General features: G+C 37.5%; 1 protein-coding gene across 6 annotated transcripts in view; it reads right to left on the bottom strand.

The window, feature by feature from the left end:
* Window positions 1–14078, bottom strand: part of ZMYND8 (zinc finger MYND-type containing 8) — a 93437-nt gene that overhangs the window by 52300 nt on the left and 27059 nt on the right. For 5 of the 6 annotated variants that reach the window (XM_084646292.1, XM_084646287.1, XM_084646288.1 and 2 more), the window contains exons 3-6: window positions 10235–10383; window positions 4993–5211; window positions 3995–4108; window positions 837–929 (exon numbers count right to left, since the gene is read on the bottom strand). In XM_084646292.1, coding sequence (XP_084502418.1) covers window positions 837–929; window positions 3995–4108; window positions 4993–5211; window positions 10235–10383 — 575 coding nt within the window. The remainder of the gene's footprint in view (window positions 1–836; window positions 930–3994; window positions 4109–4992; window positions 5212–10234; window positions 10384–14078) is intronic. The other variant, XM_084646291.1, reaches the window with a different exon arrangement.

Genomic DNA, 14078 nt, shown 5'->3' with positions numbered 1-14078 from the left:
CATTCAATAATTATTTCAAATTTTAAAAAATAGGTAATTCCCTGGTATGATGTGTATATGGTATACATCTGTATGCAGTAAATTCAGTCTCCAGTTTCCTCTACTCCCCAATTTTCACTTTACATTACCTGCAATTACTGGGTTAATGGGTCAAGAGAGTTTTAAAAGATGGGGCCATGTTATAGCATACCTAATACAATACAGTGGTTTGGATTCCCTGGTCCACCCATGGTACAAAGTGAAATTAAAGCAGACAAAGATGTGTGCTGCAGAATTCACCATGTATAGGGGGAAACGTCTGCCTACAGATCATCATTGGAAGTAGATCTACCGCCCTCTGAGCCAGAAAACCACTACCTCACTCCCAGCAGGAAGGGAGGGAGTGTGTCATAGCAAAGAAAGGGCATGGTGGAGCGGCCTCTGCCATGTTCAATTCTATACTGGTGTAAAAACTTTGAGGAATCCCACCTCTGTGGCATAAATTAAAGCTGACCTTCTGAAACTGTAACTTATGATGGGGCCAACTGACTGAGAATCAGGGGGTCATGACTGATTCTTTGTCAGCCTTCCTTCTCCCCTGGGAGCAAGCTGAGCTCAGATACAGTAAAGACTATGCAGTAAGTATCTGCAGATTTACCCACAAAAGTGAGACAAGGACCCAGTAAGGGCAGGAGGATTAATTAAATAGTAAAATGGTATTACACTGATTTTAGAAACAGGTATCATTAACACAAATCAGTACCAAAATACTTACAAACAGTATAAAAAACCAAAACAATCCCAACTAAAGTAACTGAACTTTAAAATAAAGCTTCTTCCCCTAAATGCAAACCAACCTTTTCTAATGTACAAAGGTCCATTGGATGAAAGATATATTCTGCATAATCTGGGTGTTGATCCAGTGAAACTGGCTTTTGAAATGGCTCTGTCTGTTAAAAAGAAAAAAACAAGCAAACCACATATTACCAATACCAAACAGCTTCACCAGCCCAACATTTGCAATTCCTGCCCTAAACCTACTTCTAACTGGGAGGTCTGAGCAAAAGTACTTCTTTGGAACTACCGATAATACAATTAATGAAGAAGAAAAAGGCTACAACAGAACAGAATGGACCAAAGGGGGTTCATTTCATGGTATGTTCAGCCTCTGGTAGCCACAGGCCTGGATTTAAATCATTTTTTTAGAAACAGCTATAAGAGCATAAGGCCTCCAACTTACACTTTTCTAAAAACAATTAGGAAGTATCAGATATTGTATTTTTCCATCAGGCTTTTTTGGGATAGACTGATGTTATGTACAGTACAAACCACTTAAGGGGGGAGAAACAAATTTAACCCAATATAAGGATTGTTGCACAACTAGGACAGTAATTCTGCTCAGCTGAGATACCTGAAAGATTTCTGGTCTTTCTGACACTCACACCCTGACAGTGTCTCATTTCTCCTCAGAATACCTTTATCAAAGGTGGCTTAACAAAGCAGAACTGTTTTAATTCTCCCTTATTAGATGCTGTTTACAGCTAGCCCACTTCAATCTCCCAGTACCACAAAATCCCTCAGAAACTTGATGGCTCTGTATTTCTCCAGCTGCCAAATTTTATCCTAGTTTGCAGGGAAGAGGGAGAAATTCAGACAGATTTGCGTTACCTTAATTATTTCATGAACCAACTGGTTTCCTGTGACTGAATTACAGAAACAGGGAACCAATATAAAGTAGCATTTTATTTTAACACTGAATTCTGCTTAATAAGGGCAAAACTCTCTAGACTGGGTCATCCTGATTAGGAGGATCCTATTGCACGCACGCACGCACACACACACACACGGAGAGAGCGAGTGAGCATTTTGTTGTACCATCTATTTTATATTTCAGGATATAAATAATAAAAATCCTAACAAATAAAAGGCACACAGTACCATATTTTTATAGAATATATGGACTATAATACTCCAGAGATAATCAGCTTCAATTTAAAAATACTATATCTTGATTGACAGGTGTTAGTCACAAGCCTGAAGGAGGAAATACCCCAAATATATTCATTAAGCAAAATCTTTCTAGCTGCATTTTCAAAATGCATAGATAATAATTCTTGGCATACTCTTTTGTAAACGAACAATGTAATTTTGCTTCTGAAAAGCAGCAGTTATAATTTCTAATAGCTCATTATAATAGCACGAGATTTACAACACCAGAGTTAGAAGATTTTCAAAGGACAAAACTCAACAATACTCAAGATGATGGTCTTCCTAGAAACTGCTGTTATTGTTTTGCTAAAGTATTTATATAAAAGAGATCAGAACTGGTAAGAGCCAATGACTCAAACTCTTGTTTTCATAACCTTACTTCTTACTGTAATACTGTGGACCCACAGTCATTTTCTGAGTTTCCGGTTCTATAATATCGTCTGTGTAGGAATGGGAATGGAAAGCAGTTTATTAACAAAGGATTTGAAACAATCCTTGACAAATCATCTAGAAGATCCTAGTCAAATTTACTTCTTTATCACTAGTCCTTGAAATCCGCACAGGCTTGCAGAGGGAGAGTGGGATGAAGGTGACAATTGAAGCCTCCTAAAAGTTCCAGACCTAAGGCAATTGAGGGATAAAACTAAGACGCCGAGACAGACTCCTGTATGTCAGAGCCACCTTAACCAGCCTTCTGAGGATTCCGTCAGCAGGTGGTGTACTGCTGGCTTAGAACAGAAGAAATTGCTAGGAAAACGGGGTCATGGCTGGACCACACTTGCAATTTGATAATCTCTGGCTGTTAGAGTAGCTCCTTGGAGCCAAAGGCAGCCAAGCACAATTTTAAAGCTGCTTTGAGTTCTGTCAGTTTCTGAATCATCCCCTGGCCAGACCCAGGATCAGGCAAAGATTAAGCATGACATAACAAGTCTGCTCCATACCACTCCCCAATCTCAGATTCCTCTGTAAATTTACGGGAACAAGCTAAACTGATAAAACAGTTTTAAACTGATATACGTCTGTCCACACGGGGATCCACACTGGTTTAACTAAACAAGTGCAAGATTGTGTAGAAACATGCCCTCTGCGGAGACTACTCTAGACCCTAAATTTATCTTGCACATGTACAGAAAAGTTGCAAACTAAACCAATACAAAGCAGATATAAACCAATGAACCACCACCCTTTTAATTAAATCAATGCAACTTTGTGGTTAGGCCATGCCTACAGTTGTAGCCACCGAGCAGCAATGCCGCTAGTGAATAGCTAGAAAGGATTCCTTCCCTTAAGCCCTGGAGAAACATTCAAGCACACGATTTTGCTGCTCAAAAAAAGCAGCAGCAAGCTTTGACTGTGTAGAAATTGATGGCTTAGGCCCTCATTTCCCATTCACCTTTGTTGAGTGGGAAGTGTTGAATTCTATTTTGTAGTTTCACTATATCTACTCTAAATATTGTTAAACTGCTAGCTTAATTCTTCCTTCAATTTATTCCTCAATTAATCCCTGGATCTCATACAGCAACTGAAAAACTTTAGGACTGCTGAACTTGACTGGGACTCATGAGATTTAGGTTCTGTACCCAGTTCAATCACAGGCTTCCTGGGTGATCTGGGAACAGTCACATAAGCACTCTGAGCCTCAGTTCCTCCATCTATAAAATTGGGCCTACACCTTACACATAGAGTGAGGTTTTTGATCATTCAGACTCTATGGTGAATATCAAAGACTATAAATAAAATACTTAAGCAGAAGAACAACATTATCATCCAAAGCTGTGCTAATACTGATGCTGTCTACACTGATACCAGGAAATCTTTCATTTTACATGCATACCAACAGATTACCCATCACCATAATAAATTACATTGCTGTTTACCATCAACAACTACAGATATATGTGGGTGACTAACTAGCTCAAAATCAAATATACAATAAGCTATGCCATAATCAAGATCAATAAAAGGAAATAAACTATGTAGAATTAAATTATACATGCAAGTCTAATGTAAAAAATATTCTCCTTACCCCTGGCTGTTTCATTTTCTGTAGTGCAAACTTGAGCAAGTATGATAGCTGTTCAATGGTGAGCATTGTCATAGCTTTACTCTGCGTTTCTATGCATTCTGCTACAGTAATTTTCTACAAATTAAGATTACAAATATTTAATCAGAAAAAACTTCTTGATGACTGTTTTTCATGACTATTTTACATTAAAATGTCCCTTCATTATTCAAGTGGGTGGTAAGAGCCATCCCATGAAACTACAACAGTGCTGACAGTGTAACACAACAAATATAACTTATTTCTCAGAAATTTCTTTTACACAACATATAAGCTGAATATATCAGAAAAATTTTAAAAAGACAAGAAAATTATATCCATTTTCTACTACATTATTAATTAATTATTATTATTAAAGTGAATATGGAGTACTTCAATTCCCAAATTTGACTATGGAATTATGATATGAATACTTAAGAAAATTATCTAGGTTCTAACCCAATAAATGCTCAAATTGGTATGTGGGATTTACTAATATTGAAATAATGAGACAATGTACAGTTCTGTTCCCAAGAATCACTGAAAAAGTATGAGTAAATGTTTACTTATTCCTCTCAAGAAAAAATAATATTAATACCCACTGTTTTGTAGGCCCAACAGAGCAATTTTTTATGCATTGCTGTAGAGCTGATCTGCTCACTAACGGAGGGAGCAGAAGTTAAATTAGCCAAACTCTGCAGAATTAGAGGTACTTGACAAAGTGATAATTCTTTGAAATGTAGCTTCTCTCCAGACGGGAAAACAAAGGAAGCTGAAGATTCAGGTTAGAAAACAAAAGTTATCTAGATACTCAAGACAACAGAAGGGTCTTCGTACTACCCCTTCTACTACCTTTTCCAAGGTGCACTCACAATAACAGAAGTCCAAACAGAGTAAAAGGAGAACTAATTCTGATTGTGTGACAATTTCCCTCGAATCTCAAGAACACGAGACACATACACAGGTCCTTATATCCAACTAACCTCACACTCTGGGCAAAACCAATCACCCTCTGGTTCCGCTGTCAGTTTCAGACACTTAGCATGATAAACCCGAGGACAGAGTTCACAGCAGAGGACCTGGCCTTCCCGATGACAAACCCAGCAATAGAAATCATTCCGTCCATCCTGTGGTACAACATCAACAGGGTCTGTGGTGAGTGGCTGCTTCATATAGTAAAACGGACCATGTCTTAGTTCTGACTGAAATGTAGGCAAGAAAGACAGGTTTGGTTTCAAAACAAATCTGTATTTTCAAGTAAGTAATAAATAAACAACAATATTCATAATAAAAAACAAACAGCAGTTTACAGAGCTCGTTTAGCATTTGTGCAGGTACATTATCTCATTAAATGCAGAATGGATATTTGTAAATAGGTTTACTCTCTACTGATATGCAAACTAATGGCTCACACTGAATTTATGACTGAAAACAAATTGGGGAGATAGAGGGAAACAAGGATACAGCGTGTAGGAGATATAATCCAGTAACAAGACTTGTAGATACCCTCATATTCAATACAGAGATGTGCCCTTTAGAGGTGACAGGTCTCCCAATAAGGAGCAATGCAAGCTAAGACTTGCAGTCTCCACAACTTTCCTTACAGCAGGAATTGGCACTGTTGCGGTAACTGTTTGCACAAAAATCCCCTTAACTATAAATGAAAGTAGTTCAGTGCTGGCATAGGTCACGGCAAAATCATCATCAATAACATTTCAAAAAGCATGCCTGACAGGTCCAAACTGACCCCACGCTCCCTAAATTTACTAGTCCTTTGTTGAAGAGCTGCTAACATGCCCTGGGAAATTGAAAAGAATATTCCATTTGGAATTATTCCACTGATGGCACTTAATTTTCTATTCTTTTCCACCTTCATTAATTATTAGGGATAATTTGAAAAAAGTTATCCTAATTTTAGACAAAGTTTATTCACTATTATTCCTCATTTAAAGTCAAACCATAATATTGTGTGTGACATCATAACTGGTTGCTCTGGACATGACTAATATCACAAAGGCCATCAGTCTCATCAACTCAAATTGTGATCTTGTTAGATTTCTAAAGCTACACAGCTGAACAGAGGACAAAGTAGGTGGTGCAGGAAGTAATACTCTTCCCTCTGTATCATTCCAGCTGAAGGTGCTTTTTTTTTTCCAGAGATGTAGACAGATCACTTTTAGCCTCTAAATATCCCACAGCACTTTTGGCAAGGGTAGAGGTTTTAACAATACTATCCTAGTCAATTTCCAGTATGGCTGATATTATATTCACCTGAGATTTCAATTAAATCTGGTAGTACTCATCTCTTTCTATCCTTAAGTGATATGCAGCACTGTTGTGCACTACTAAACAGGTACTGTGTGTTTCCACCATAGAGATGGGTTAAGTGGCTCCCCCTGCTCACATGCTTTTATATACAGTAATATAACATTAGAGGTTATGCATATGTAATACATATACTAGTAAAGACTTCTGAAATCGTGGGATTAGAGATACTGTAGAAGGCATTATATACACTAGGAATTGGCTGTCAGTTGTTGAAATTGTAACAAACTACAAATGTAGCTGTGAGAGTGAAAACCCCAAGTGCAAAGGGAAAGCTGTAATTTGCACTGCTAAAACATACTTAGTACTTGAGCAAGGGCGCATGGGTGCAAATTAGTTTTCCTAGAGTACACTTGGGGTTTTCACCCATCCAGCTACTCTGAGTACAGATCACCAACAGCTGAAATAAGTGCAAATTCCCAATGTAATTTAAAATACCTTATGACTTCACTTGGGGAATAAGCAGCAGATAAATTTCCTGAGCAAAGATACTGTTTTCATAAAAACTTCCTTAGAAATCCACACCCAAGACAGACATAAGAAAATTGTCATAACTGTTTCTAAATAGGTTTCAGAGTAGCAGCCGTGTTAGTCTGTATTCGCAAAAAAAAAAGGAGTACTGATGGCACCTTAGAGACTAACCAATTTATTTGAGCACAAGCTTTCGTGAGCTACAGCTCACTTCATCGGATGCATGCACTCAATGCATCCGATGAAGTGAGCTGTAGCTCACGAAAGCTTATGCTCAAATAAATTGGTTAGTCTCTAAGGTGCCACCAGTACTCCTTTTCTTGTTTCTAAATAGAAGTTTCAGTTTTCTAGAAGTCATGGGCAACTAAGTGTTAACATGATGGTGCTTGCATCTTTTAAACATTCATCACCTCCCTTCCTTTGAGCCAGGCTGAGCAGCTGAGCTGACCAGTGAGATACATTCATGGGGCTCAAAAAAAGAGCCTGAAGGACTGAAAGTGACAGACTCATTTGCCTAAAAAAAAGACATCCGCACACTTGGTTTCTGACCATAGCAAAATGTTTTAATATATTAAAATTCAGCATTGAACATAGTAGTAACCCTCCTCTCGAAAAACTTGTTTTCTCTATGAGTTAAAGCAGCAGCTTTCCACGCTCTCCCAGCTAGTCAAGTCAGGCTCGAGTACCTAGTCTCTTGGTTTTAAAAGGGGCTTGCTTATTGCCTACAGTCTGTATTTATATTAAGTTAACATGAGCTGACTAATAAAATAGAAAAACTAAAGAAAACTACAGTAATATTTACAAACTGATTTGGAAAAATCAATATGATGCTTTACCCAGTTGTGTGAAAAAGAGTTATTGCTAGCTAGAAAAATGAGCTGCAGCCAAGAAGGCTTATGTGATAACTGTCTAGTTAAGAGCTCTAATTTTTCAACCTGTTTTATACATGTTCTCTGACTCCATAACTCTTTGGTTACAGATTCACAGATTTCATGGCCAGAAGGGACCACTAGGATCATCTAGTCTGACCTCTTGCATAACACAGGCCATAAAACTTTCCCAAAATAATTTCTAGCATGTTATCTTTCAGAAAAACAGAATATTCCATATGTTTTATTCTAACAATTCTAACATTGGCATCAAGCAGAAATGGACCACTTAAAATTCAACATACTCTCAGCCTTCTTTGTACATTATAAAGCAGCAAAAAGGGTATAAAACAAATTTCTACACCAGTCTTCAGATTACCTTTAAGGGTTAATAGGACAGGCGGTCAATTTACATGGTAAACAGTTCACTTTCAGAGTGGCTCAGCAATAAGACCAACAGATTCACTACAAATCCCCAGTTTTGTCTTATCAAAAACAAGAAAGAAATCAAGAATGCCCATTAATTTCAGGGTGACTTTTGGACTCCACTGCTTTAGAAAAAAAATTTCTCATTAGTTGCTTGCAGATAAATGTGAAGTGATTATTTGGCACGAGAAAGTAAAAATTAAAGAATAAAGCATCTAATATTTAAAATGGAACTTAGGGCTGTGAAATGATTAAAAAATTTCAACATGATCAATCGCAAGTTTAAAAAAAAGTCCTAATTGCAATTTTAAATCATACTGTTAAACAATAACAGAATACTATTTATTTAAATATTTTTGTGTGTTTTCTATATTTTCAAATATGTTGATTTCCATTACAACACAGAATACAAAGTGTACAGTACTGATGACGGGTTGTGCTCAATAATGATCCAAATCAGTGTGGATCATTGCAAGTTCATTTTCATCATCATGAGTCAGATGCCATCAACAGAAGGTTGATACTCTTTTTTGGTGGGTCATGTTCTGTAGTTTCCACATCGAAGTTGCTCTTTTAAGACTTCTGACAGCATGTTCCACATCTTGTACCTCTCCGATTTTGGAAGGCACTTGAGATTCTTAAACCTTGGGTTGAGTGCTGTAGCTATCTTTAGAAATCTCATATTGGTACCTTCTTTGCGTTTGTCAAATCTGCAGTGAAAGTGTTCTTAAATCAAACAACATATGCTGGGTCATCATCCAAGATTTCCCTAATACGAAATATATGTCAGAATCCGCATAAAATCACGGAGCAAGAGACAAACAATTCTCCCCCAAGTTGTTCAGTAACAAATTTAATGAACACATTTTTTTTAACCAGCATCATCTGCATGGAAGCATATCCCCTAGAATGGTGGTAGAAGCATGAAGGGGCATATAAATGTTTAGCATATCTGGCATGTAAATATCTTGCCATGCTGGCTACAACAGTGCCATGAGAATGCCTGTTCTCACTTTCAGGTGACATTGTAAATAAGAAGCAAGCAACATTATCTCCCACAAATGTAAACAAACTTGTTTGTCTTAGTGATTAGCTGAACAAGAAGTAGGTCTGAGTGGACTTGTAGATTGAGTGGATTTCTTTTACCTTTTTTACAGTCCAAATATTGGTAATAAAAATAGTAATATAAAGTGAGCACTGTACACTTTGTATTCTGTGTTGTAAATGAAATCATTATATTTGAAAATGTAGAAAAACATCCAAAAATATTTAAAATAAATTTAAATTGGTATTCTATTATTTTTTAACAGTGTGGTTAAAACTGTGATTAATCGTGACTAATTTTTTTAATCTAGTTAATTTGTTTTCCATTAATCACTTGAATTAACTGCCATTAATTTACAGCCTTCATGAAACTTTAATAAGGAGATAGTGCACAGAATCCCAGTTTTCAGAGGGCACACAAACCAGCTTCTGAATTTGTTCCAGCAGATCAGGTAAACTCTGAACAGTATCATATGGTGCACCTGTAATTTCACCTGGACACAGAAAATAAAAATACCCACAATGAGGGTGACCCTTTGATTCATCTGGTTTGATTTAGGCAATGGCCACTATCCAGTGATTCGGGGAAAAATTCCAGGGGAATTCAGGGGAAAAGCACCTGGATACTTGTCAATGCTTGTAACAGAGGTAAGGGGGGAGAGGAAATCCTTCTCAGACCTGGGTTGTGATTTTCCTGATACTATTTCCATATTAATGATGACAAATATTGTTATGAATATATTTTGTCCTTTTAAAAGATCCAGCTAAATTAATTAATTTATAATATATTCCTCAATAACTTCTTTTGCTCAGAAGTCCACGTGTTGGCAATATGCTAAGAAAAATAGCATTTCATTTGATTGGGTTTAAATTTCCTGGGTTTTGGCTTCACAGCGTGCCCCTTGTTTCCACATATATTAGGGAAGACAAAGGCCTATTAGCTATCTTGTACATTCACCACAATCAGCTAATGGAGATCTGCAGTACAAAATGAAACTGAGTAAAGAGGAGAAAGCTCCAGGTTCATTCTCATCACAGCCTTTAATTATTTCATACGCTATTATCGCATTAAGACAATGAGTTCCGTTACCTGCTCTTTATTGTTACTGTTCAATAGGCCAGGTTTCTTTTTCTTTTTAATAGGGCTCGTAGATGCATCTTGCGGGGAATGGCCATTGGAAGAGTGTGGAGGGCTGGGAAACTTCCTCTTTTGTGCTGTGCGTTCGGCAGAGCCAGGATCTATAACGAATACATTAACACATTTAAAGAGTCCATAATATACTTCCTGAAATGTCTGCTGAAAATGCATCCAATCAAGACCTACATAGCTCTGCAGTTTGCATTTCTTTACTGTTTCACTGAATAGAGCACTATTTCTCAATCTCTCTTCTACAAGTAGTTGATAAAATTGGTAGCTGGGACATAGCTATGCAATGCTCATACATGCTGTTAGAAAGCTCTCAGCTTACACTCAGGTTTAAATTTAAAATAAACTTTTCTTGTTTTCATGAGTAATTCTGAAGCATACGGGATACAATGATGATGCGTAGCAGTGAATAGTTCTTTACTAGAGTTATACCTTAAGTTTAAGAAGCAAAGATACACCGATATTTGTAATTCTTGATAGCAATAGGTCAAGTAACACAGTGGGAACCAGAGGCTATAAAGCTGAAGAAGGGGAATATAGGAGTCACAAATTAATACGTGGTAAATGAGTAGTCCAGATTTTCTTCCCTTTATTTCAATAAACCTTTGACATTTTTGATCTAGGAAAATTTCACTTGTTTCTTTGGTCCCAAAGATATCATACATATGTCCCCAAAACAGTAATATTTGTACATTTATGGCACATATCATTTCAAGATCTCAAAACTTTTTCAAACATGAATTTTTAACATCATAAGATCCCTGTTGAAGTATCTACTAAATAAGCCACAACTAAGCGATGAAGTAACTTGTCCAACATCATGCAAGTTTGTGGCAGAACCAACTATAGAACCCTAACTGCTCTAACCACTAGACTACACCGTCTCTCAAACAAAGTTCCTCCTACTAACATTCTCCTTCAAACTGCTTATAACTGTATCTGTGAAAACCAAGCAAAAATGTGAAGGGACCGGGAAGAAAGATTCAGCCCCCTAAAACAACCTGACCAGCTTGCTTCAATGAACACCCATCAAGTGAGCCTTCTTTCTCACATTAAAAAACAAACTAACCAGCTACCAACAAATGAAGGCTCCAACCAGGATTTTAAGCATTATCTGTTCCCCACTGAAAAATTAAGTAATAGGTTTGAGATCCTCAAAGGACCTATTATAAATTTTGAATTTATTACCGTTTTTATTCTTGGCCTCGATTTTTGTGTTTGATTAAGATCTTTAAGAGGAATTATTTATGGTCAAGAAAAGGTTAACCTCTATTTAAACTGTCTCTTGTGAGAAAGGACTGACAGTGAGTCAAAAGATACTGGTGGAAACACAATATATGAGGATTTTTGATTTTTTTTCCTTGTTACCAAATTGAACTGATTTCTAATGAACACGGAAAGTTTGGCTGGGTTACAAAGAATTTACTGCCATACTTTAGAAGGTACAATTAAGTGATCAGCTGTAGTAGACAATCAGCTCTTACTGAATAAGTCTAGCATTCACCTTTGGTTTGTCAAATTACTTAACAGGCTTAATTTAACACTGGCTTAAATTTTCCTTAAACTTTTTAAATGAACAAACAGAGCAGTAAAAGTCTGAAACAAAACAGGTTAAAAAAAAGTTTGGGAGACTTTTCCAATGGGACTCTTCAGTCACTTCTCCCCTTCATACAAATGCCTGCCAAACTGAAACAGGTCTACACTTAAAAATCAGGGCTGTGAAAAATGTTGTGTCTTGATTACTGCGGTTAGGTTGACGTAACCCCTGGTGTAGATGCGAGAAGGTCGAACGAAGAATTCTTCCATTGACCTAGGTACCACCTCTCAGAGAGGTAGATTAACTATATCAACAGAAAAACTTAGGAAGGGTCTACATTATGCACCACAGCTGTGGCTGTAGTGTAGACATGGCCTAACACTAACCATTTCTAACATGAAGCAATTTTGCTGATTTACAAAACATCCCAAAAGATGTAGCACTCTTAACTAAACTGTATTGTGAGACCTGTTTAGATCCAGAGGGATGCAACAGAATTACATAGATTCATATGATATTGCACATCACGTCACAGAGTTCATACTGAAATGGCAGGACAAAATGAACTCTAGAGTAACATTTACTGTTCATCAGCAAGTCCATCCATCCTCTTCCTGCATCACATATGCACACAGACCACACACACACACACACTCCCTTAACATCCACCCCCTTAAGGCCTAGTCTAGTCTAAAAAAGTTTGCCATTCTTAAAAAATATTTTTGCCAGTATAAGCCAAATCTCCATGATGAAGATTTGCCAGTACAGCTAGCGTAAACAAGGGTATGTGTGGTAGCCGCCCTCCTCCAAGGGAAAGGTAAGATCTTCTTCCTAGTTCATCAATATCTACCTTTACATTTCTAAAGATGTAACCTGTTCAGACACAAGGCATTCTCTTTCTCTCACAACCTGAGGCAGAATGGACTAGCCTATTCTCTCACTATCAGTGCTTAACACCTTGTCCAGGACAGTCTTTTTGTTCTGTGCTAGTAGAGTGCCTAGCACAATGGGGTCCTGGAGCATGCATGGGGTTCCTATGCACTATGGCAATAAAATCACAGTAATAATATGCTGGGTTTCACTGAACTAGTGTAGCTGCACTACTCTGGTGCAGCATGTATAGACTAGGTGATTTGCACTGATGAACTTACAGCAGTGTAAAAAAGTCTCATCGAGACATTAAGGCCTAAGTGTGACACTGGGAATTAAATCTTGGTCTGCCACAACTGTGCAGATCATTGTCAAAAGACTAACGTATGTCTGCATATTTAATTTTCTAAATGTCATTGACAGAGATTGTGTGTTTTATACAGCCATGAGCAATCAGACTAGCTAGAAAAAGTAGAATGGTGTCCAACCAGCTACAAAAGTCATGTGCCCCAGACAGTTACAGACAGTTGCTCATGTAACTGAACATTCTTGGCCACAAGCCCAGTCACAAATACGTGCAGAATCTTAACACAGCTGCTGGTCTCAGGAAACCAACAGCTTGAGAAAATAAATACTGAGAGGCTGAAGCAATTAAGTTTGCTCATTGTGCAAGTTCAGGAAATGCTCCAGCAAGGATTGTACTACCGGCAGAAAGTATGTCAGAAAGTATGTCTATGATATTGGGATGTATTTGGATAATGCACACAAATCACAGACTTGGAGAAGAATATAAACAACTATGGAAAAGAGAAACTGTTGGCTAAGAAGGTGCTTGTGCTAGCCCAAACATATTTATGAAAACACCAACAGAATCTATCCCAATTAGCAATGAACTCTTCTCAGCCGGGGTCAATCAAACAACAGTAATTATGATAGGCTGATTAACTGAGAACGAAGAGGATGGTGGGAGTTAATTGTTGGAACTAAATATGTCTTCTAATGTTAGAGGCAGTACAGCAGAAAGTGATTATCTGGAATTTTCTAGACAGGGCAGTTATTTCCCAGGACAGGTACAGTGCTGTGTGGCATCTCCCAGGAGGCCCACAAGCGCTGTAGCAGATCTCTGGCCAGTGACTATCAATCAACAACATGATGAAATAAAATAACCATTTAAAATAAAACCACCACATGCAAAAACAAGAAAATCAGATGGAGGAAGGTACAACCAAGAAAAGGCACGTTCAAAGGACTATTCATCTGAGGCCCTACCTACATCAGAAAGTTGCACTGGTTTAATTAAAGATATTCTTTTAAACTAGTGCAAAAGGCTGTGTGATCACTTTTGATTTAAGAGTGGTTTATTTTGGTTTAGTTTAAATA

Source organism: Lepidochelys olivacea (assembly GCF_965140295.1).
Source record: "Lepidochelys olivacea isolate rLepOli2 genome assembly, chromosome: 13".
Taxonomy (NCBI): domain Eukaryota; kingdom Metazoa; phylum Chordata; order Testudines; family Cheloniidae; genus Lepidochelys; species Lepidochelys olivacea.
The sequence above is the reverse complement of the archived record's forward strand: the minus strand, read 5'-3'. Positions and strand labels throughout refer to the sequence as shown.